The 23,641-nt window shown below is 40.5% G+C and overlaps 1 protein-coding gene across 4 annotated transcripts in view; it reads left to right on the top strand.

Moving 5' to 3' along the window:
- Positions 1–23,310, top strand: part of LOC121296738 (protein FAM160A1-like) — a 53,569-nt gene extending 30,259 nt beyond the window's left edge. For all 4 annotated transcript variants that reach the window (XM_041222534.1, XM_041222541.1, XM_041222533.1 and 1 more), the window contains 8 exons: positions 4,546–4,632; positions 10,214–10,381; positions 10,666–10,745; positions 11,391–11,593; positions 15,985–17,001; positions 19,769–19,947; positions 22,446–22,557; positions 22,690–23,310. In XM_041222534.1, coding sequence (XP_041078468.1) covers positions 4,546–4,632; positions 10,214–10,381; positions 10,666–10,745; positions 11,391–11,593; positions 15,985–17,001; positions 19,769–19,947; positions 22,446–22,557; positions 22,690–22,925 — 2,082 coding nt within the window. In that variant the 3' untranslated portion in view covers positions 22,926–23,310. The remainder of the gene's footprint in view (positions 1–4,545; positions 4,633–10,213; positions 10,382–10,665; positions 10,746–11,390; positions 11,594–15,984; positions 17,002–19,768; positions 19,948–22,445; positions 22,558–22,689) is intronic.
- Positions 23,311–23,641: the final 331 nt, after the last annotated feature.

Here is a 23,641-nt window from a genome sequence, read left to right as displayed (position 1 = left end):
CCCCTGTTACGGGGTGACATGTCCAAGCCACAAGTCCGTCTCGCTTGTCAGGATCAGAGACACTCGAGCATTCCTTTTGTTTTTCAGGTACAAGCATTTATTTCCTTTTAAGTATTACTAAGCATTGTTTCACATACTGGTCAGTCCTTTCAATTTGTTTTCCCCCTTACAGACAGACAGCCTTTTAAAGCGCTAGCCACACCCACATTAACAGCCTCATTTATACAATTTAGTACCGTTTCTTTTTATAACAAAAATATATATCTTTTAATAGTTACATATATAAAAACTTATTTAAGTCATTTGTTTCTTTTTTTTATACTTTGCCCTCGCACACACAGTATTTTTAACAATGCATATTAGTACCTATAAACATGCAAACACTTCATTTATTTTCTCGATGTTAAATATTTAGGGTTTTAAATACTGTTTTTTTGCAACGTACCGTTATTGATATGAAATACTGTGGCTAAGCTGCACACGGAATTAAACTAACACGGCTTCATATTGCAACAATAAAAACACCACCCCAGAGTAAGTTAAATATAACACGATTCATTGTAAACAGACATGCCCCAGTGAGGGTGCTCCCTCACACCCCCACTATTTATTAGTGGCTTGCAGGAACAATTCAATAATTGATCATTTAGCGTTTATCTTGGTTGATTAGTTCATTTATTAAAAATATTTAATTGATGTGTTACAAGATCGAGGATTTACTTTGAACACACATAGACACGAGGACAGTTTAATCAATAGCAGTATTTTATTAAGTACACAAATATTTAACAGAAATCAGAAATCGATTGACAGGCAGATCTTGCAGGGCCCCTGACCCCCACCTTTACAGGCCCTTTTTCTCAAGACACAGCAGTTTGCCCTTTTTCAACACAGCAGTTTGCCCTGTTTTTTAAGACTCAGCAGTTCCATTAATTAGTCCAGTTATAGTGTAATACACGTTCAGTTGATAACATATTCAAGTAATGTGTCCCACAGCATTCAAGCAGGAAGACTTTCATGATAGAAAATGTTTATGTGCAGAATATAAAGACCGCAGTAAAAAAAGAAGGTGAATATAAGGAATTAGCAAATATTTTTGGGAAATCACCAGTGGAGGTAAAAGACAAACTGAAGAACCTCCAAACTCAGTGTTTTGCCTGTGTCTGCTACACATCCAGTCTGGTCCAAGCTCAAGTTTTTCTACGTCGACATCTTTTCAGAAAATATTCCATTTACTACATAAGCTGCAGAAACAAGTTTACTGCAGACAGGCGCCATCTTAAAATTGCTTAAAGTAACTATACATTTTCCAGTGTTTGAGTGGCTAATTTTGCGACAGCAATTAAATTGTGAATTTTTTTTGTTGTCAACTAGAATTGACAATAAAAATTGCTTGTTTATAACCCCGGCTAAGAAAAGCAGCAATCGCCACAAGTCCACACTTTTAAAAGGTAACTTAGCCCAATGACCTTCACCTCTGTCAACACCTGATTTCTGTGGAGCTCAATCTGAATAATCGGTTCATTCAGCACTAATGAGGTATTTTCTGTAAATCTTGTAAATCTATCCACCACATGCCAAAGACTGCATGAAGAAGCTTAAAACGCTAATTTGATATCATTGTATCCAAGATATAATTAATTCTAAACCACCACAGTCAGCAATCTTGTTGCTCTTACTCTGCTTTTTATTGCAGAACTGCATTGCTGTTTCTTTCAAGTTGCAGCTACTCTTGTTTATCTAAAACCACTTGCTGTTAAATTCTTCTTGGTCGCTGCATGAATTGTTTCAGTCTTGTGGTTTATAATGTTATCTGAATCCATAGACTAAAATACGGCCTTGTATTCAATGATATGCTTTTAGTTATAACAAGGTAATGTCTATACAGTCCTAGAGGGCTGTTCCATTACACCATGTTTAATACAGTAGGGTTGAACTACTATAGAATTGGAGTTTTGATAAACAACAAAGACCAGGACTTGAAGGGACAACCCCCCTGGCGTATCTTTATCTTTATTCTTACTGTAGACACCTGATATTTGAAAATTAGAATGTTGGCTTCAGGAAACAAAACTGGCAACTTTATACACACAGCAGAATAACGTAAATCCATATAGAATTCTTATCTCCCGCTGGGGATAAAATCCCCTAAGGATGGATGCAGCGGAGGCGGTTGTACGTCTGTACGTAGTGCTCAAGTCACACTTAACACATTTTTCCACTTCAGGAGAACCACACAATTTTCGTGAAACTTGGTAATATATTATTTAGTTATATAGTTTGAGTATCAGATTCTAGAGATATGAGAGGACGCTGGTCTGGCTGTATACCATACTTTTGATATCTGGAGAACTGCTTATGAAATTGTGATTAAACATTGAATTATTAATTTGTATTCTAAATATACTGTTTTATGTACATACTGTATACTGCAGCACCTGTGTTGTAAGTAAATCTGTGCGCTGTGCAACACCCAGTGTGTTTGCCATGGTATTATTTGGTGATGACCCACTGTGGAAGGGGTGTGGGTAATTCACTGACCAGGAGACAGACAGGTGTATTCGGGAAACACCACACAGGTGCCCAGTTTTATTTTAGACCGGTTCTTTTTTCTCTCCGGCAGAGGGCACTGTTGACCGTGGGCTGCCTATCAACGATGATAGACAGCACCACGGAAATACCACAGCTGGTACACGAAATGCACTCGCAGGTGCTCAAAGAAATAATAATGAAAACAGAAGGCGAAAAAAACAAGGGAAAATAAAACAGTAATAAAACTACAAATAAAAGGTGCTGCACTCGGCAGCGTTATCCCGGTCGCCGCTACCCGCACGACCCGGATCACCGTCCTACTCTCTCGGCTATCTAGCCTGCTCTTTCACAATACGCCGGGGTCTGCCCAAGGGTTCCCCGCTCTCTCTCTCTCTCTGTCTCGCTGATTCCCGGTCCCGAATCAAAGCGTCCGCACCCTTAGCGCGTCTAAGTGGGCAGACCTGAGGAAACAACAGAGCGTTATTTTATAGGACCAACAATCACCCAAGACCCGCCTCCCAGCCATTCAGAGAGGGGGAAAGTCCACACACACCCTTTCCCACCTCCCCGTGTCATTGCCATGACTCACAGGCGGCTGTTGGGCGACTGCCGCCCTCTTCCTGCAGCCCGTGAACACGCCAGCAGAGTCAGCACAGATCTCTCCCTGTTACACCCACGTATGTAACATCACCCTGTTACACGCCCTAAGATATTTCAGGCTCCTGGATAAGCCGTGTAATTATCTTGAACACCTTACTGTTTTCCAATCTGGCTCTATGTAGAAGTGCAGCAACAATTCTGCTTCTCTAAGGCGCCTGTGAACTTATTAGCAGAATGGGGAAAAAACCTTGTTCCTGTCGAACTGTGGGTTGAAAAAAAAAAAATCAATTTTCGAATGTGCTTTTGTGAGGTAAATATAATAGGTTTGAGAGTACCTCATTATATCTTTTGGCAGAAGTCTTGTTGCTTTTTTGTAAGTATTCTATCGTTACTCTATGGTCTCCTAGCAGGAAGCATTCATTATTTGAAGTGCGCTCCTCTCCAAGTAGACTGACAATATATTAGAAGTCATGTTGGAAGTCACTCATTGGAACCTATAGCAGCAACTGCACTTAATTTTAACAAATGTAGGTCTTGAACTTGGAATGTCAATGACAAAGCATTCTAAATGTTTGAACCACAACATGTTCTATAAAAACATATTAAGTGCATTTAGCATCAGGTTTCCGTCCTGACTTAAATGTTTAAGTGTTCGATGGCTACCTCCAAGTTGAGATTATACTTTGTATACTTTGCACACTTTGTATGACAGCTCCTGCTCGCGGGCCTGACAAAGTGAAAAGAGTGGGTGAGAAGTATACTTTCAACTAGAGGTAGCCACTAAACACTCATAAACATGAATTAGAAATACAGAGCGTTTTATCGGCACAATGGTTTGAAATTTGTTGCCTGCTGAAGAGCTGTCTGTATTTTTTGAAAAAGAATGTCACCATATGGCTCCATATAAGCCACAGGATCAGGTTTGTGCTAAAGAATGTTCAAAACAAGTTTTAATAACAATTGAACGAAGTGCTTCTCCAGATTATGTAAAAAAGTGACATATGGACAGACAGACAGACAGAGATCTGCCATATACCCCCAGATCTCAGTATTTTTTAAAAACTTGTGCTATAGCGTGTCCATTTCAAGTTTCATTATGGATAAGCAGTTCTCTGTGTACGGCTTCTGTAAAAATGAATGCGTCACGTGCCGTACAGACAGTCTCCAAATGACTCCATATAACCCCAAATGTAAATTGCTAACATACTTAGTAATAAAATCAGATCTAGACTCATGCTGTCTTGTTCTGTACAAACATTCACAGTATTTAAAAAAAAAAAAAAAAAAATACAATTGAGCTCAGGACTGTTCATATTATATTGCTTGCTTGGTATTCGATGTGTTGCTGTGATGGTGTTCCAGAGGTAGTGGTGCACTGCCCAGTCATTAATCATCCCGGTGTTCTTCTCCCAGGTGGCACATCCTACAATCCGAACCCAGCTGGTTAACTACATCTACAATGGCTTCCTGGTGCCTGTGCTGGCACCAGCTCTTCATAAGGTCAGTGGTTTGAAGAGTTTCCTTTTTGTTTTCGGCCCTAAATTGGGTTGTTTTTCATTTTTATTACTGCATATTTTCTGCTGGTGAAAGGTGCTATGTTGACCGCTCTGTTTATGCAACAAGCAGGAACAGCTCAGGTGGGTGCAGTGTAAACTTCCCCATCCTTGCCTTCCTGGAGGGACCATCCCTCCCTCGCTCCCGTACATTCCAGTTCTTCACTTCTGTGTGATTGCCAACAGACACCAGTGTTTTTAGTGTTGCAAACCTCAGCCTACTGGACTATCTAAAATATATATCTATATATGTCATCTATCTATCTATCGATCTATCTATCTCTCTCTATCTATCTGTTTGTAACACAACACGGAGGGGGTTAATATCCTCCCTGGCAAAAAACGTGGATTGTTTTATTATTGTTTAATAATCACCGGAGCTGGCTAATATTGTAAATTAGAGCCAAGTGCAGGGTATTTAAAGAAAGCTGTCAGTCTGCTCAGGGGTGCTGTGTGGAGAGCCCGATTTGATAAGTGTGCTCAATCATAGCAATAAGGAGGCTACTGTGAAAGCCTTGTTGTGTTATTTGAACAAAACCTGTGTGTTTTTTGTTTTGTATGGTGTCTTGTTTTAACAGGTAAACAGCTTTAGAAGTCCTGTTTTTAGAGAGCTTTCTGACGTGTGTAAAAAATGGAGTTAGGTTTTGTTTTCATTTTCGTTTCTTTGGTTTTATTAAAATTAGCATGTCGGCGCTTAAAAACTGAATTTTCTGTATCCTGGGTCATTTTAAGGGGCAACGGACAAACGAATACGAGTGGCGGTCGGGTTACTATATATATATATATATATATATATATATATATATATATATATATATATATATATATATATATATATACACACACACATATGCACACACATACATATACATACAGGGATGGAAAATGTATTCAAACATGTTACTTGAGAACAGCGAGGATGGAGAGTCTGGGTTTACCCAGTAGAGGTGGGTCGTCGAGGATTTGTGACAGACTCCACAACCCAATTTCTCAGAGATGTTGGGTTCAGTGGCCAGGAGTTGCGTCGCATAGTGAAGAACTTATGTGAAGCAGCAGAAAGGAGCAGCAACTGGCTCTTGTTGAGACGGAAAGATTCTGGCTGGGGATCTCAAGCATGATAGAAAGAAAGCAACGCTGATGTACAAGTAAGTAAGCTGGGCTGAGTTGAGTGGGGGACGGAGGGGGGTGATGCTGGGACGCCAGAATCACTGTTGAGCCCTCTTGAGGTGTCGTGGGCTTGTTGACGAAACACCGAAGATGGAAGGTGCCCACTTGAACACCTCAGAGATGTACCCTACTTAGCTCAATCCAGACAGTTGTCATGCTGATGCGCTGGGGAGACCAGCACTGGGTTGATTCCCGGAGCCAGCATCGCAGCCGTTCTATGTGCTGATGCACTGGGGAGGCAAAATAAGCTGATCCCTGGAGCCAGCATTGCATTTCAGCCATCAACACCAGGCAGAAGGATATTTACATCATCAGATGGAAAGAAACACAAATGGATGGAGCTGCAGATGGATCACATTAGTTTACTGTAAAGCTACGTCTTAGTTGGTGCTTCTTTTTGCAAAAGCCGAGTTCAAATCAGCATGAAGTTTTAACATCTACTCTCATGTAATGGAAAGCATAAAGTATCAGAAGTAAAAAGTAGCTACCCTTAAATTCTACTCATGGAAATTTGCCTGAAAAAAAAAAAAAAAAAAAAAAAAAAAAAAAAAAAAAACTTGTCCTGCAGACCTCCAGTATGATATTATTGGCCTTTTTCCTGCTTGGTGGAAGAAAATCTCCTTTCTTATTGTACACACACTCTGAACGCAGTCTGTCAATGTCTATTTCCTAGCTGTCCTTACTGTATCTATTTAAATTTAGAATAGCAAATAAAGTTTTTTTTTTTTTTTTTTTTTTTTTTTAGTCAATCAAAAATAGTGTTAATCAGCGGCTAAGCAACTTCTCTGTGGTTTTATTCACAAGGTGTAAAACAAATGGATGCAGACTGACATTCAATACCTGTTCTTTGACAGCACTTTTTGAATAAACTATGAACACAGCAGCAGGATTACCAATAACACATTAACAAAAAAAAGTAGCCTAACATACTGATATTTATCTGGCTGTGCAAACGTGCACTCATCCTATTAAAAAAAAAAAAAAAAAAAAAAAAAAAAAAAAAAAAAAAAAAGTTATCGATAACAAACACTTCACAAAACCGGTTATGAAGAGCTGCATGTAAGTAGAATATTTTAATTAAATACTGTACTGTATTAAACTGTTATTCATGCTGCAACTGGAAGTAGTCTACAGGGTCCACCGCTTGGTTTAAACCAAAGAGTCTGAACAGACCACAGATCTTTTTGAGAAAACCGCATTACTCATGGAATACTGAGGTAAACTGAGCAAGAAAAACTAGTTTGTCATAAAATCATGATAAAACATAAATACTGAGGTAAACATAAAATCATGATAAAACATAATTTTTTTATTTTGTTTAACATATCCATATTGTAATAGCATTTGAGCCCTGAGGAGCCTTCTCGCCTTCTGCACGGGCATGTAACTGCACGAAGCGGGCATTACCACAAGATTAAGCCTGCTCCTTTGGGCTCAAATGCTTAATTTAAATCTCAAATCAGGAATTTAAATTTGAATCACAACCTGTATGCATAAATAAAACACAATTCTAGGATCAAATGTTTAAAAATCCTGTTTTGAAACTGCTTGTAGATTCCTGCTACTCTTCTAAACTACTAATACATCCTCCGCAGCTAAATGTTGTGTTTGTTGATTGGTTATTTTAAAAATCAAAATGGTCTCTGGTTGGGCATCAACATTATGTCACCATCAAAGCAAGCAGACACTGCGCATGCGGCTCTGCTTTACCCAATCAGAATCCTGACCAGCTCAAGAGTCAGTGTATTGAAAGAACGAGTAACGAGATGATTGTGGGAAATGTAGTGGATTTAAAAGTACAATATTTTCTAAACAAATGTACTTGAGTAAAAATACAAGTAACCCAAAAATAAAGTACTTAAGTAAAGTACAGATCCTGAAAACAAATACTTAAGTAATGTAACAAAGTATTTCTACTTTGTTACTTTCCACCCGTGTGTGTGTGTGTCTCTCTCTCTCTCTATATATATATATATATATATATATATATATATATATATATATATATATATATATATATATATATATATATATATATATATATATAGTAAGGTACCAGGGAGGGGGTTAAAATCCTTCCCTGCTAAAAACCTTGTGAGAATGCACATTTGGGTGTTATGGGGTTTAATTGTAATTGTTTTAATGATTTAGTTAATCCTCGGCACCTGATCGTAATTATAAATTAGAGACAGGTGCAGGGTATTGAAGGTGAAGTGCTGAGTGAAGAGCCCGACTGCGTGTGTGTCCAGTCGTATTGAACAGAGTGTTGAGAGAAGCCGTTTGTGTTTTGGTGTTTGTCAGGTTAATGGCTTAGCCGTCCTGTGTGTGAGTCAGGGATCGGCTGGTGTATAGTGAGAGCTCCAGAACGGAGTTAGGTGTTTATTTCTGTTTTGTTTTATGTTTATTAAAAGTGCGCGTCAGCGCTAAAGCAATTCCGTTTTTGTGTCCTGGGTCTACTTTAAAAGGGGCAACGAACTCCGTGAGTGCGAGGATCGTTTTACATATGGTACCAGAAGTGTGTGTGGGCGGCCCTATGACCCAGTAAAAATGGAAAGCTTAAAGGAATTGATCGCTATGATCAAAAGAAACACGGCTGCTCAGATTGAGCAGAATAAGAGATGGAGATTGGAACTTGGATTGCCAGAGCCAGAGCCAGAGCCGACGGAGCTGGATCTGCTGCTCCAAAAATGGGAGCAGGCAAGACAAGCCCAGCCGCCGCTCCCAGAGCCCAGAGAAGGGGAGCCGCCGCTCCCAGAGCCCAGAGAAGAGGAGCCGCCGCTCCCAGAGCCCAGAGAGGGAGAAGCGATGAACAAAGAGGAGGAGGTGAGGTGCCCACCTCAATCACCCCAGCGAACCAGTCCGGCACTGCCAGTTGCGGTCCCTTGCCCCTTGCTCCTGGACACCCTGCCGGTCTTCCTAGACCTTCCTGCGCTGGACCTGGAGCCCAGGAGTCTGCAACATTGGCCACAGCTCTTCCCCTGGTTCCCTGCTCCGCTCTTCTCGAGCACCCAGACGTCGCTGTTGCTCCCCCTGTTCGCTGCTTCGCTCCCCCTGGGTGATCGGACATCGCTGCGCCGGTCCCCAGTGGGAGATCTCTGTCCACTGCTGCATCCTCCTGTTCCCCGGTCGTCACTTCGGTCGGCCCTGTCATCCCGGTGGGGTCCCTTGTCGCCGGTTCAGGGTCCCTTCCCGGAAGTGCCGGAAGGTTCGACCCACCCTCAAGTCCGCCCGTGGAAGAGGGCAGAAATGGACATTTCGGGACTTGAGTGTGGGTGGTTGTGTTTTAGGGGAGGGGGTGGCCTTGGTATGGCCGATCAGTGTTTCACACTTGATGGGGAGGATGTGTAAGGTACCAGGGAGGGGGTTAAAATCCTTCCCTGCTAAAAACCTTGTGAGAATGCACATTTGGGTGTTATGGGGTTTAATTGTAATTGTTTTAATGATTTAGTTAATCCTCGGCACCTGATCGTAATTATAAATTAGAGACAGGTGCAGGGTATTGAAGGTGAAGTGCTGAGTGAAGAGCCCGACTGCGTGTGTGTCCAGTCGTATTGAACAGAGTGTTGAGAGAAGCCCGTTTGTGTTTTGGTGTTTGTCAGGTTAATGGCTTAGCCGTCCTGTGTGTGAGTCAGGGATCGGCTGGTGTATAGTGAGAGCTCCAGAACGGAGTTAGGTGTTTATTTCTGTTTTGTTTTATGTTTATTAAAAGTGCGCATCAGCGCTAAAGCAATTCCGTTTCTGTGTCCTGGGTCTACTTTAAAAGGGGCAACGAACTCCGTGAGTGCGAGGATCGTTTACAATATATATATATATATATATATATATATATATATATATATATATATATATATATATATATATATATATATATATATATATATATATATATATAATATAATATATATAATAAGGAGAAATCAATTACTAACAATACTATTAATAATAATAATGATAATTTACAGTATAATCGTAAAGAAAACTCGAAAAAGAAAACTACTCACTTTTAGTATCTTTGAGAGTCAAACCTCAAGTATGTATTTTACTTTAGTATAATACGATGCTTGTTAATTTGGATTGCATATGTACTTGTTTTTGTGACTACTCTATTGTGAACGGAAAAAAAAGACACACATTGCATTTCTCATTGGAAATAGTGATATTTTGAAATATCACTGTCCTGGTCACAAAAGCAAAGTTTGTGGGGAATAGTAGCCGTTTTCTATACTTTTGAGGCATAAGCAATTAGGAAATAACACTTACTACCCAGGAAAAAAAAAAAAAAAAAATTGTTACACGGTGCTCTGTTGTAGATGTTTGTCTACATGAATGTATTTTAACTTGGTGGTGTGTCTCTCTGTCAGCTAACACTGGAGGAGGTGATGACCACCACAGTGTACCTGGAGCTGTTCCTGCGCAGTGTCTCCGAGCCGGCTCTCCTGCAGACCTTCCTCAGCTTCATCCTGCTGCACCAGCATGAGAATGTCCACATTCTGGACACCCTGGTCAGCCGCATCAACACCCCCTTTCAGGTCAGGAAAGCAAGCAGGAGAACCCTTACAATAATTTACCATAGTAAAAGCAAAAGGGATGATCCTTGAGGGTTGCACCTTTCTACCAGAGTTTATTTCCACCAGAGCTTCACTCTCTTCCCAGAAGTAACACGAGATTCCAATTCTTCCTTCCCAAGAATACATCTGCTGTTGAATGAAGGGCAGATGCATTAATCCCAAAGCAGGAATCTCTTGCGAAAACTGAAACTTGAAATACAATAACTACAAGACTGTGCGTTTTAATGACCGTTCTTCTTTTACAGCTTGGCACCGTGTCTCTCTCCTTGTTCAGGACTCTGATTGGTTTGCACTGTGAGGATGTGATGTTACAGCTCATCTTGAGGTACAGCATACTTTTGCAAAACATTGTTTCTTTCATTATTAACTCTCTGCACAAAGTATCATTGTAGAACGATGCTTTTTCAGATGAAGAATACAATCCTTTTGTTTTCTTGCACTGAAAAAAAAATGAGCACATTGATGTACTGCTGTTTTTCTTCTTCTGTAATAGCTGGCTGTGGTTCAGACTGCAGTTATCTTTCCTAGACCCATACTTAGGTGTGCAGTGTTCAAAGACAAGCAGCCTTCTTTTGAGCTAAAGTTCTGAAAGGTAGCTTCCATTCACATGATTGTGCAGGATTGCGTTACAAAGATTTTACCAGTTTATAAGAAAACATATAGAACATATTATTTTTCTATTTTATTTGTCCTTCTTATAAGAAACATTTCAATGGTTAATTTTGTATTTTTATATTTTGTAAGTTGATTTGGATAAAAGCGTCTGCTAATAATAATAATAATAATAATAATAATAATAATAATAATAATAATAATAATAATAATAATAATAATTCATTGCTTGACATTGTTGTTTTTTTTTTTTCCCTCCACTGAGCTCTCATGACAAATTGAATGCAGTGAATGGTCAGTCCCCACCCCCTTCCTTTGCAGTGCCACGTGACTAATTAAAGCAGCTTTGTGGTTCCAGGTACCTGATCCCCTGTAATCACATGATGCTGAGCCAGCGCAGGGTGGTGAGAGAGAGGGATTGCTACTCTGTGTCTGCGGCCAAGATCCTTGCCCTGACCCCCAGCTGCATCTCCCCTGTGCTCAGCTGCGCAGTCCAGAAACACCAGGCCAGCTGCATCCTCCAGTCACAGGGAAATTATTCGTGCCAGTTCAACAGTAAGGGTAGGCATTCACTAGTAATAGATTACTGAAAAAAGGTACAGATATTGAAATGTTAGTTGGTGGAATTGGCACAAACAGTCTGACTGCTGGAGTTTAGTTGTCTACACTGTGACAGGGTAGCCAAGTGGTGACGTCAGGCCAGAATGCAGGAAGAGAAAACCAACACAGTACTGCAGGGTATAAAGATGCGGCTTGCGCTGTTTTTATTTAAATAACAGAACAAAAGAAGGCTTTAACAAAACAATGCTCACAGAGCAAAATAAGTTTAAACATAATAATCACGAACACTAAACACAAACAGTAGGTCAGGCTGGGCAGTTGCAGTTGCTGTCACTGTTCCTATTTGTATTTTAGTTTTTGTTTTTAATCCACTCTCTCACTCTCGTTCCTCCTTTCAAACATCCACCTCGAGCCAGGAGAACTGCAGGCTTATTAATTATTCTCTTACCCCTCGGCCATTATCTGCATGAGTTTATTAATGTGGATGGGGGCTTTCCATCCACGCTGCAACACAAATACAAAAACACGTGGCTACGCCATCACAAATACAATAATTAAATCATAATACAAAGTAAATACAATGTAAATCGCTCATCCTCCACATACAAAAACACTTTATAGCAGGGCTTTGCTCCGCCCCCTTTTCATGTATAGGGCTCCTGGCCCTGTTATGTGCACCTTTTTATTTTATTAAACAGACCATTGTAGAACAGTGTCCATTTGTTATTTATTTTTTAATTGGAGATTTTGGCTGATCATACATACATACGCACACAGTAAGATTAAATACAATAGATATAATCCTGATATTTGTGCTCATTCTTACTTTACCCATTTTGTACATTTTCTGTATTAGAGAAAAGTGTCTTGCCTCAGAACACTAGGAAAGAAAAATAAGAGGAGGAAATTACTGCCTTATGAACTAATGGATCAAAAGTGGTACCAACCCAGTGTGCCCTTGCAGTATTTTGCTTGATAGACTCCATTAGGCTGGTGCAATTCTCATAACACAAACCATAAAAGAGGGTCTGTGCAGCACATTTTATGCTTGGTATCTGGAGTCAGTTGCCCAAGCCGTTGTGCAATCTGTATAAAAATGTAGATTGTGCCATGCCTCCTGCTTTCAGCCTACACAGCAGAGTCCTGCACATGTCCGATAAGCTTCCAATGATTATTACACATGTAGTTTGGAAGAAAAGATCTTCCCTTACCTAAGAAAATTGGAATACTGTTATAACTTATTTTTAAACAAAACTATGTTGATAATAAGTAGGCTATCCTGCTGCAGTCGCGGGTCTGTGCTAATTTTAATTGAGACATTGGTCGTGTTCTTGCAGCGCAGTTCCGCACAGAATCGCGGAGGTGTGCTGTAGACGTCACTCAACAGCCACAGAACTCTGTGCAGATTCTGCATAGCCCAGTTTTGTAATGTTACCGCTGCCACCTTGTTAGCGGAGGCGAACGACATTTTATCATTATACAATGACGCCATGGACAGCCTTGTCAACGCTATATTAAATAAATAAATCAATTATTTAAACAAACATATTTTACTAAATCCGTGATAAGTGATGTATAATTTTAAAATAAAGTTAATGTTAATTAACTACATTAAACTGACTGTTGATAATCCATACAAATGTAAATCTAGCATGTTGAAAATGTGTGTTGTGCTGCAAAAGGCGTTTTCTCTAAAAGCTGCATGTGACGCCAGAAAGATAGCAGCTGGTGCAGCAAGCTCTGGGTAACAGAACGCAGCAATTGAAACATGTATTCTGTGTCTGACAGTTTTCTTCAAAACCATTATCAAAATACAGTATCGGTTCATGTGGCAGAGCAAAGCTCTGCCCATTTTAAATTGGCAGGGATGAGGTTAATTTCCCCTACCTGCCTGGGTTTATTATGTTCAAGTGGCTGGGGTTGATTAGTTGATTAGGTTAATTAACGATCAATCAGCGCCCAGCCACCTGACATAAAAGGAGGCCTCTGCTTCTCATTTGGGAGGAGGGAGCTGAGAAAGTAGGTTGGTGGTTTTTTGGTGGTTTGTGGTTTAGAAATTTTGAATCCAGTGAAGGTATTGCCCAGCCTGGAAACCTTATTTTTGTAAGTTTTGTTTTCTTTGTTTAGGTATTTGTGTTTAAACTTCTTTATTTTGTCCTTGTGCATGTTTATTTTGCATTAATTTATAATAAAAGTATATATTTTTTTGAGCTGCGGTCTGTCTCTGGGCCTCTGTCCACTCGCCAGCCTGTCACATTTGGTGTCAGCAGTGGGATAGCGCCACCTAGAGGCTCAGAGCAGTATTTAGTTTATTTTTGGGGGGGTGGAATTTTTGGGATGATTATTATTATTTTTTTAAAAACATGGGAAAGAAGAGCAGACTGCGACAAAAGCAGGACAAGCAACAGCTGAAGAAATGTAAGCTGCTGCAGCCACCGCTGGAGGACCCAGCCAGCCTCTTCCCCTGGTGTTCCTGGTGCGGGAAGGAGGACCGTCGTTGGTGGTCCTGCCCAGATGTGCCACCGGCAAACTGGTATGGCCGGTGTGAGGAGGACGGCCACAACTGGGTAGGATGCCCCTACAACTAGGCCCAGGAAGAGATGCAGTGTTCACCCTGGGCATCAGGGGCCACCCCACTACCTCCAGCACCACCACCTTCACCACCGTCCCAGGAGATCTGGGACTGGTTGATGCACCCTGAGGCAGACCTCGTCCACGATCTCCCCATAGTTATCAACACGCTGTGGCGTCGAGATGGGGATAGGTGGGAACAGTGGGAGGAACAACACCACCCAGCGTCCTTCCCAGAGGTTGCCCTCATGGTGGTTAATTACCTGGTGGTAGACATGGGAGATGCCCCGGTCACTCCAATAAAGAGGGGTGAGCCGCCTTCCCGAGAGCCAGAGAGGGGTGAGGAGGAGCTGTCTCCTTTTTGTTTTCTAGGGTTGCTGAGGGTCTGCTGCCGTCGCCGCCTCCGCCACTAGAGGGAGCCGGGCCGCCGTCGCCGTACTACCTTGGAGATCCGGGGCCCCCTCAACCAAAGAAGGCTTGGGGGCTCTGACATCAACCCCGCCCACCACCACCCACCATAACAGCCCACCCAAGGGACATAATTGGACTCTTGGGGGGGGGGGGGGGGGGGGGGGGTGGTGAGGGGAAGGGGGGAGTTGGCCGATTGTGGCCGGTGTACGTTGTACATGGGAGGTGTGTGGAAGAGCAAAGCTCTGCCCTTCTTAAATTGGCAGGGATGGGGTTAATTCCCCCTACCTGCCTGGGTTTATTATGTTCAGGTGGCTGGGGTTGATTAGGTTAATTAACGATCAATCAGCGCCCAGCCACCTGACATAAAAGGAGGCCTCTGCTTCTCATTTGGGAGGAGGGAGCTGAGGAAGTAGGTTTGTGGTTTTGAAATTTTGAATCCAGTGAAGGCATTGCCCAGCCTGGAAATCTTATTTTTGTAAGTTTTGTTTTCTTTGTTTAGGTATTTGTGTTTACACATCTTTGTTTTGCCCTTGTGCACGTTTATTTTGCGTTAATTTATAATAAAAGTATACATTTTTTTGAACTGCAGTCTGTCTCTGTGCCTCTGTCTACTCGCCAGCCTGCAACAGTTCACAAAAAGATCTTCCTGAGACACTTTGCTAAGGCTGAAAGTACCATTGCTTGATCTAGAAGAAGCGTGTTTTCAGTTGAAAAAATGTGTTAACTGAATTACGATAATTGTGCTTTATAATAAAAGCAACAGTATTAATACCATAATGTACCTAAAAACCAATATACCGAGCCATCCCTATTTCTGATGTTGTCATAAGTAGCTGTAATCCTGTTTTACCACCAGTTAAGTAATGTATTACTATAAAAAAATCCCCCAAAACCTAAAAGGTTTTTATTAAAAATATTTCTCATTGCATCTCAGTGGGCTCACTTGATCTGAAATTATCAAACTTCTGACAAGTGAGAATGTTTGTCATGTCGAGCCTTTTTCAGTCTATAAGTAAAAAATATTGTTCTTTATTCCATCTCGTATGAACAGTTTAAGGGGACTGTATTTTGTTCTGTTGAGTTTATAGTTGTGTATACTGTAAAAAAAAAAAAAAAAAAAAAAAAAAACTTCATGGGACATTAACATTTAATTTCATGACTGAGGGAAAAACATAGATCAAGGATTTTTAAATGTAATTAATTTTTTTAATTTGTTTTAAGTAGCTAAAGAGTTAAAAGCATGCTTTTTGCCACCCTGAACAGTTGCATTTGTGAACATATCCTATTTTACAAGGTAGAGAATGCAACAGTTTAAAATATTCAGTTTTTAATATCGGAGGTTCCTTTTCCTCATAACATTATCTACGGAAATATGTTTCCATCCTTCTTAATATGTTTCCTGTTTTTAGGTTCCAAGGAGGAACAAAATGTCCTTGACAACCAAGAATACGGCTGCATTGTGGGGTATCAAGGCATGGATGCCAGCTACTTGCACTACCTGTACGATGCCCGCAGCAACATCACACGCTGCATCAAAGCCTGTCGAGTCTGGTCTGCCCCTTATGACGGGGAAAACCCTCCTCCTGAGCGACTCCAGCTCAGGCCAGCAGAGGAGGGGGGCAAGCAGGCACAGTCCTCTCGGAGAGCCTGCAGGAGCCGGGTTTCCCCTGATCTGACCACAGGGGAGAAGACCCAACTGCTAGAGCTGGAGTGGGATGACAGCTATGATACTGGCATGTCCCCGGGTGGCGACGGAGATCTCTCTGAGGGAGACCCTCGTGTCAAAGAGCCAACACCTGTCGAGCCACCCAGGCACATCCAGGAAATGAGGAAGAACGCCATAATGTTCGTCAAGGGATCTTACATTGAAGAGTCAGACTTTCAGGATGATGTCATGGTGTACAATCTGATTGCTCAGAAGGACGTCCAGGATCCCGTAGAGCACAACAGTAGCGGTGCAAACGGGACGGTGAAAACGGCTCCCACGGTCCCTGAGCAGCAACCGCAGTCCCTCAGTAATGGTCTGACCACCACACAAAACCCCAAACTGGTGGTGGAGCAAAAGAAGATGATTGTCAGCCTGAGCAGGGAAGGGCATCCTGTCTCGAGGAATGGAAAACTGGATGATGAACACAAGCTCTCTGAGCCAGACCACAACTCCAATCTTCGAATCCTAAGCATTGATGGGGATGACCTCCTCTCCCAGTATGATGACCTCCTCAAGGGTCTGGGGGCCAAATGTGGAGGTCCTGAGGATACTGAGAGGGCCTTTGTATCACCCGTCACTCCCATGGAAGAGGATGACGTGGATTTCAGTGTGTTTTCTGATGACATGCTGGATCCAGAAAGGCTGCCTTCTCCCTTTGGGCCCAAAAGCCGTGCTGTGTATTCTGTCAGCACCAGGACTCATGGAGCACCGTTCACAGGTAAGGTAACGATGCAAAAAGATTACCCCAATATTTGCGATTTGAATAGTTTTTGGTGTCTGTACAGAAAATCCAAGACTGGGAACTGGTGTTGTGGTGGTGGTGGTTGTGTTGTTGTACTTAGACCTCTTTTAAAGGCCTGCAGTGTCAAAGTTAAATTAAAATTGATGTCTTGAACTTTGTATGGTGGTTGTATGGCTTTGAAGAGAAGGGTGTGTGTGTAACAGATATGTTGTTGATTTAACGAACCACAGTTTTTGTGCTATGAATCCACAGAAAAGTTGATTCTTCAACCAAACCATTCTCAGAATAATCAATTAATTAGTGTTGCTCAGATCAAACGTAACACTTAGAAAAGGACTTGAGATTTCAGTTTATCATTTCATGTTATTAAAAATAAGTAGTGCAGTGCCCCACTGGAATACTTCGCAAACCGATCGCTGGCAATTATATTTAGGTCTTCATCCTGTTTTAGGTTCGGCAAAATGATCAATAACTTTACTCTCCGTTTTTGGTTCGCATTCCTTTTTTTTTTTTCTAATGCCAGTTTCATGTTTTACATCTAAAACATAATCCTTGCATCTATCTTTACAACCAACACTTTTGTTGTGTAAGTGGGAATTCAAACTCAAACTGGGACAAACTCATGACAACATTCCCATAATAAGACAAACATTTTAACTGTTTGAACTAATCATAACGAAAGAGCAAAAAACAAATTCAATTACCAAATTAGACATACATTACATCTCAAACAAGTGTCAATTAGGAATACATGTTCTAAGTGGCAGAAACAACACAGTGTTGAATCGGTAAGAAAATAATCCAGTTTCTGGTGCCTAACGGCACCCAACAGTGAATTATTTTTACAGATTCAACACTTATCGTTGTTTGTCCCTTACATATTGATCCTTTTACAGTTTATGAAGTTCATTGTCCTACGCAATGCTAAGACCTGCCTGAGCACAGTGAAAGAGTAGCACTAGAAGCGTGTTCTATTATTTCAGGCACAGAAAGAGAATTTAGGAACTTCCACATTTAAAAACACGGTTCACCAAAATTTGCAATATGAGATTTCTGTACTTTTAGTTCAGGAGTATTTTAATGGATTCTTCTTCTTTTATATGTACTTTACAAAATGACAACTAAACTTTTGGGCGTTTTTAAGAGATCTTTTGAGTTTTGTTTGTTTTTCTAATTTCAGATAATAGGAGACTAAACGCTTTCAATAATATAAAAATATGCAGCATTTTATGATTATTAGAGCCCTGTATTTTTTTCAAATACAATATACAGTTCATGTAAGGAAATCAGTCAATTGAAATAAATTCATTAGGCCCTAATCTATGGATTTCACATGACTGGGAATACAGATATGCATCTGTTGGTCACAGACACCTTAAAAAAAAAAAAAAAAAAAAAAAGGTAGGGGCGTGGATCAGAAAACCAGTCGGTATCTGGTGTGACCACCATTTGCCTCATGCAGCGTGACACGTCTCCTTCGCATAGAGTTGATCAGGCTGTTGACTGTGGCCTGTGGAATGTTGTCCCACTCCTCTTCAATGGCTGTGGAAGTTGCTGGATATTGGCAGGAACTGGAACACGCTGTCGTACACGTCGATCCAGAGCATCCCAAACATGCTCAATGGGTGACATGTCTGGTGAGTTATCGTTATCTGTAGCTTATGCCTGCCCATACCATGCCCCACCACCACCATTTGCCCACTGAAATGTCGGTTACGACGCCGAACTGCAGTCAGGTCAAGACTGCACGACGCTCACGCAGATGAGCTTCCCTGAGACGGTTTCTGACAGTTTTTGCAGCAATTCTTCGGTTGTGCAAACCCACAGTTTCATCAGCCGGATGTGGAGGTCCTGGGCTGGCATGGTTACACGTGGTCTGCGGTTGTGAGGCTGGTTGGACGTACTGCCAAATTCTCTAAAACGACGTTGGAGATGACTTATGATAGAGAAATGAACATTCGATTCTCTGGCAACAGCTCTGGTGGACATTCCTGCAGTCGGCATGCCAACTGCACCTGTATAATGATCATGCTGTTTAATCAGCTTCTTGATATGCCACACCTGTCAAGTGGATGGATTATCTTGGCAAAGGAGAAATTTGTAAACAAATTTGTAAACAAAATTTGAGCGAAGTAAGCTTTTTTTTTTGTGTATGTAAAATTTCTGGGATCTTTTATTTCAGCTCTTGAAACATGGGACCAGCACTTGTTGCGTTTATATTTTTGTTCAGTATATTTATTTTAATATATAATACTAAGTTATGTCATAATTAATGGACAAGTGTGAAATGTTGTTTTAATATAAATGTTACCTTGTTTAACTTCTGTTCAGAAAGAAAAGCCTTTTAACATTGTGGTCTGTGTGTGGTTTTTTTTTTTTTTTTTTTATGTACAGTAAAACTCTACTGGCACATTGGTTAAAATTGCTCCCTGCCGAGCCACAGCACTGTTCAGACCCAGTCCTGCGCAACATTTTGACATCTTAATTTAGTTGATCTTAATCTCAAAAGTCTACTAGAAAACAAATGTTCTAACACACAAACTCTCCAAATAAACTACAGCCTTGTAATGCACTTCAAAACTTGTCTCTATTTCATATTTTATTTTTATATACATGTAAGTTAATTAGAATAGGGTGGCTCCCTGTGACTGTGTGAAAATCCCAGTAAGTAAAGTAATAAGTTAGTGGAGCAGACTGAGTCCAGTGTTGCCTCTTCATCCCTTGACTGACTCTTGTGTTCCAGGGCCATTCGTCAGTGTTCTCTTGTCACGGCTAGAGAACATGCTGGAGAACTCCTTTCATGTCAACCTGCTGCTCACTGAGATCATAGCTCAGCTGGCCGCCTATCCACAGCCACTGTTGCGCTCCTTCCTCCTCAACACCAACATGGTCTTTCAGCCCAGCGTTCGCTCCCTCTACCAGGTACTGCTGCTGTGAGATGAGCCAGTCGCACCATTTACTGTGGTTAGCAAGGCTCGCTGGCTCTGCATCCAAGCTCCTAGTTGATGGTGTTGGTTGTAGGCAGGTGTTCTAGGTGCACTTAAACCCACCATTTACTGATGAGTGAAAAGTATATTTTTTGGTGTTGAGGTGAAAATCTAGAATCATTCATGGTTGGGTTCCATAGTTGACCTTCAGATGCTTCACATTCATTCCTGAAGCAAAAGCACTGCCCCAGTGGAATACTTGACTGTCAGACAACCAAATCTTTATGAATCTCACTGGTGTTTAGACCTTTTTATTAACCTCAAGAAATACAATGTTTTTCTCTTTTTATTGTTATTATTAAAATGGACCCCAGTATGTTGCTAAATACACTATGTAACACAATTTTTGTTCCTGGGTAGTAAGTGTTATTTCCTAATTGCTTATGCCTCAAAAGTATAGAAAATGGCTATTCCCCACAAACTTTGCTTTTGTGACCAGGACAGTGATATTTCAAAATATCACTATTTCCAATGGGAAAACGGGCAAATGTGTGTCTTTTTGTTCACATAAAGTCAGAAAAAAACAACATATGAATCCAAATTAACATGTATTTATACTGAAGTAATACGAAAATGACTACAAAAGATTTAGAAGTGAGTAGTTTTTTGAGATTTACGATTATACTGTAAATACAGTACATATACTGTAAATATTCAGCGTTTCTATCAAACAGTACCAGCTTGGACAGATCTGAAATAGTGATTAGACTCCCGTATTTTTTGACATGCCAAGCAATACCACAGTTCACAAATTGGGAGACAGGTGTAAGGAATCGCGACTGAAAATGAGAAGCAGCACATAACTGTAATGATCTGTGTGATGGCAGACAGCCGAAAACTGCCTAGATATGCATAATTGAGGTATCTGTGTAAATGCATATTTATTTGCTGATTTTTTTTTCCCCTCAACTTGAGGGTGGGAAACGTCTTAAATCCAAGGGTGTCTTAAATTCAAAGGAATATGGTATTTGAAATAGTTGAAAAGCATAATGTCAATGTGATGCAGCATGTAGGCTTTTTCCATCGTCCACCTCTCGGTACTGCAAGATGTAGGTGCTTATTTGGTTGATTTATTCCTAAGTAGAGGTAGGGTGTGTTTTATCTAGTGTAGGTTTTTCACAGGTTTAAAGCTTGTTAAACAACTTTCCGGTCATCTGCAAAGCACAATAATTGCTGCTAGTCTGAGCTCATATTTCATTAAGACAAAGCACAGTAAATGGCTCATGCTAAAGGCTCTCTGTTTCGTCTACACTGTAGTCTGTGCAATTAGAGGCTTGAAGAATGAAAATAATTGTAAAAAACTAGCCAGACTTTGCAGGCTGTTATACATATTTATGTGGTTTAATGTGATATTTTGGCCATATATTGCCTGTCATTTTGCTGCAGCTGTATGCTATATCCTAGTCTGCTATGCTAGCTAGGAGGCTTGTCACTTCTTTTTTTTTTTTTTTTTAAGTTAATTTTAAGATAAAGTAGAACCTGTCCTACCCAATCCTGTAAGATATGATACCCTCTATTAACCAGTGGACCTCTGGCATGTGCCATTCACACATGCTGCTACCAACTGAATGCTACTGATGGAAACTGATCAATACACTTTTTATTATGGGTCTAAAACAGTAAATTTCAGATCTTAGTAGGACAGAATGGATTATGTTGCAGATTTCACTTTGTACATGCTGTTACTTCACGTAACTGTCCAGTTTAACTATAAAAAGCTAAAATGAAATGTTTTCATCAACCTCCAAAGCCAGTTTGTTTGCGTCCTTTCTTGTTTCTGTCTCGGGTTAACAGCACAGTACAAAAAAAACTGTCCGATTACCTTGGCATACCATACACTCAAAGCAGGGTAAGAACTGTTTTTGGAGTGCTATTTTGTAAATTTCCAAATACTGTGTTACAGTGCTTTGTTTTGCAATCATTTTAACTTTTAAAAATAAAATGTGTAGTATACGTGCAGTACGTTGGTGTTTTTAGACACACTGATGTACCTGACATTGTTAATTTATAATGCCCCGATGTTAGTAGAGCAACTACATTGCAGCAGAACGACTCCCACTCGGATACAGTATTTTGACATATGCAATGGACCCCGAGAACCAGTTCTACTAGGTATGACAGGTTCTACTGAATGAAAAAATAACAGATGAATGGTTTTGGTACTGACCGATACTATTAGTAAGCTTGTACATAAAGTCATCAGGATCTTAGCATTGAGAACCACATACAGCAGTACACTTTTTTAAGCAGTAACACTGAATTGGATTAAGTTCGGAACCTCAATTAGCACCAATCTTGGACAATCTAATGTTACTATAACGACTATGGTATTCCAAGATTAATTATAATCCGAGTCTGTGAAACCAGAAGTCAATGTTGTAAAGAAGCTAGCATGCTTGAACACACAAAGAAACTCTGCTTTGCATTCCCCAGGTGCTTGCGGCTGTAAAAAACCAAATTGAGCAGGTTGTTGCTACGAAGAAAGACATCCCTGCCCTGGTGACAGAAGCCCAGCAGTACTTCCTCTCGAGAGTTGACAGCAAAGGTTAGCTTTACTTCACGTTCAGAAAAAACAGTGCACATTATAAAAACGACGACTCCTATTACTACGGAGGTTTATTTCTTTTTAGTACTTATGATAGATTGTTTTCAGAATAAAACATTCTGACTCTTGCAGATGTGGTTCAGGATCCCCTTGGTGCAGAGAACGGGCAGTGGGTTCAAGATGGCGGAGAAAACCGGACACAACTGCTCCCTAGCAACAAACGGGAGAAAGCACCACCCCTTCCAAATATTCCATCCCAGACGAGGAATGTTGTTTTTGCAACTGTACTCTACACAGAATTTCTAAAAGAACTGTCTGCCATTGCACAAGAACACATAATTGTATCATACATATTGACAGAAGAATAGTTTATTTGTTTTACCTTTTTTGTTTGTTTTACACTTTTTAAATGACTTTTAAATATATTTTTAAATGTACTGTACCTGGCACTACTTGATAAAGAAGATACCTCTTTGGTTGAGGTAACCCTTTTATTTGGGCAAAGGACTACTGTGTTTTAATATCATTAGGTATGTTTGGAAATACAGCGGTTATTCCCTGATCAAGTTAATGGTTGGTCAGCTCCCAATAGCCATAATGACTTTGAGAAAACACAACAAATGTTCTGTAAGTATACAGTCCATTATTTGGTGGACACATGGTTTTATTTGTGGAGGTTTGGTTACAATAAATATTAACCACCTTGGCTAATCATGTGCAATCACTATCCCAAGCCTGGTTGACATTTGAAAACTGAGACTACATTGATTTTCTGTATTTTTTTTTTTTGCCTCTTCAGTGGATGATCCATGCAGCATGGATTCTGTGACCATGTTTTTCTTGAATTAAAAGTCAAGAAGGAAGACATTATTTATTGACAGTCTATATGGTGGCTGGCAGCCCAGGGGTTCAGATACATTGGTGTTATTTTTGTGGCCTTATACTACTGCTGATACCCATCAACCAGGAGATCTACATGACTCGTGGCAGACTCGAATCACTTTATCCTTTTAAAGGTGTTGTCTCAGAATCGACTGGGTGGAAAAAGTCTGGTGAGTTCCAGTTAACATGGTGGGCCAAATAC

The sequence above is a fragment of the Polyodon spathula genome, chromosome 2 (assembly GCF_017654505.1).
Source record: "Polyodon spathula isolate WHYD16114869_AA chromosome 2, ASM1765450v1, whole genome shotgun sequence".
Classification (NCBI taxonomy): domain Eukaryota; kingdom Metazoa; phylum Chordata; class Actinopteri; order Acipenseriformes; family Polyodontidae; genus Polyodon; species Polyodon spathula.
Note: the sequence above shows the minus strand (reverse complement) of the source record. Positions and strands in the feature narration are given on the sequence as shown.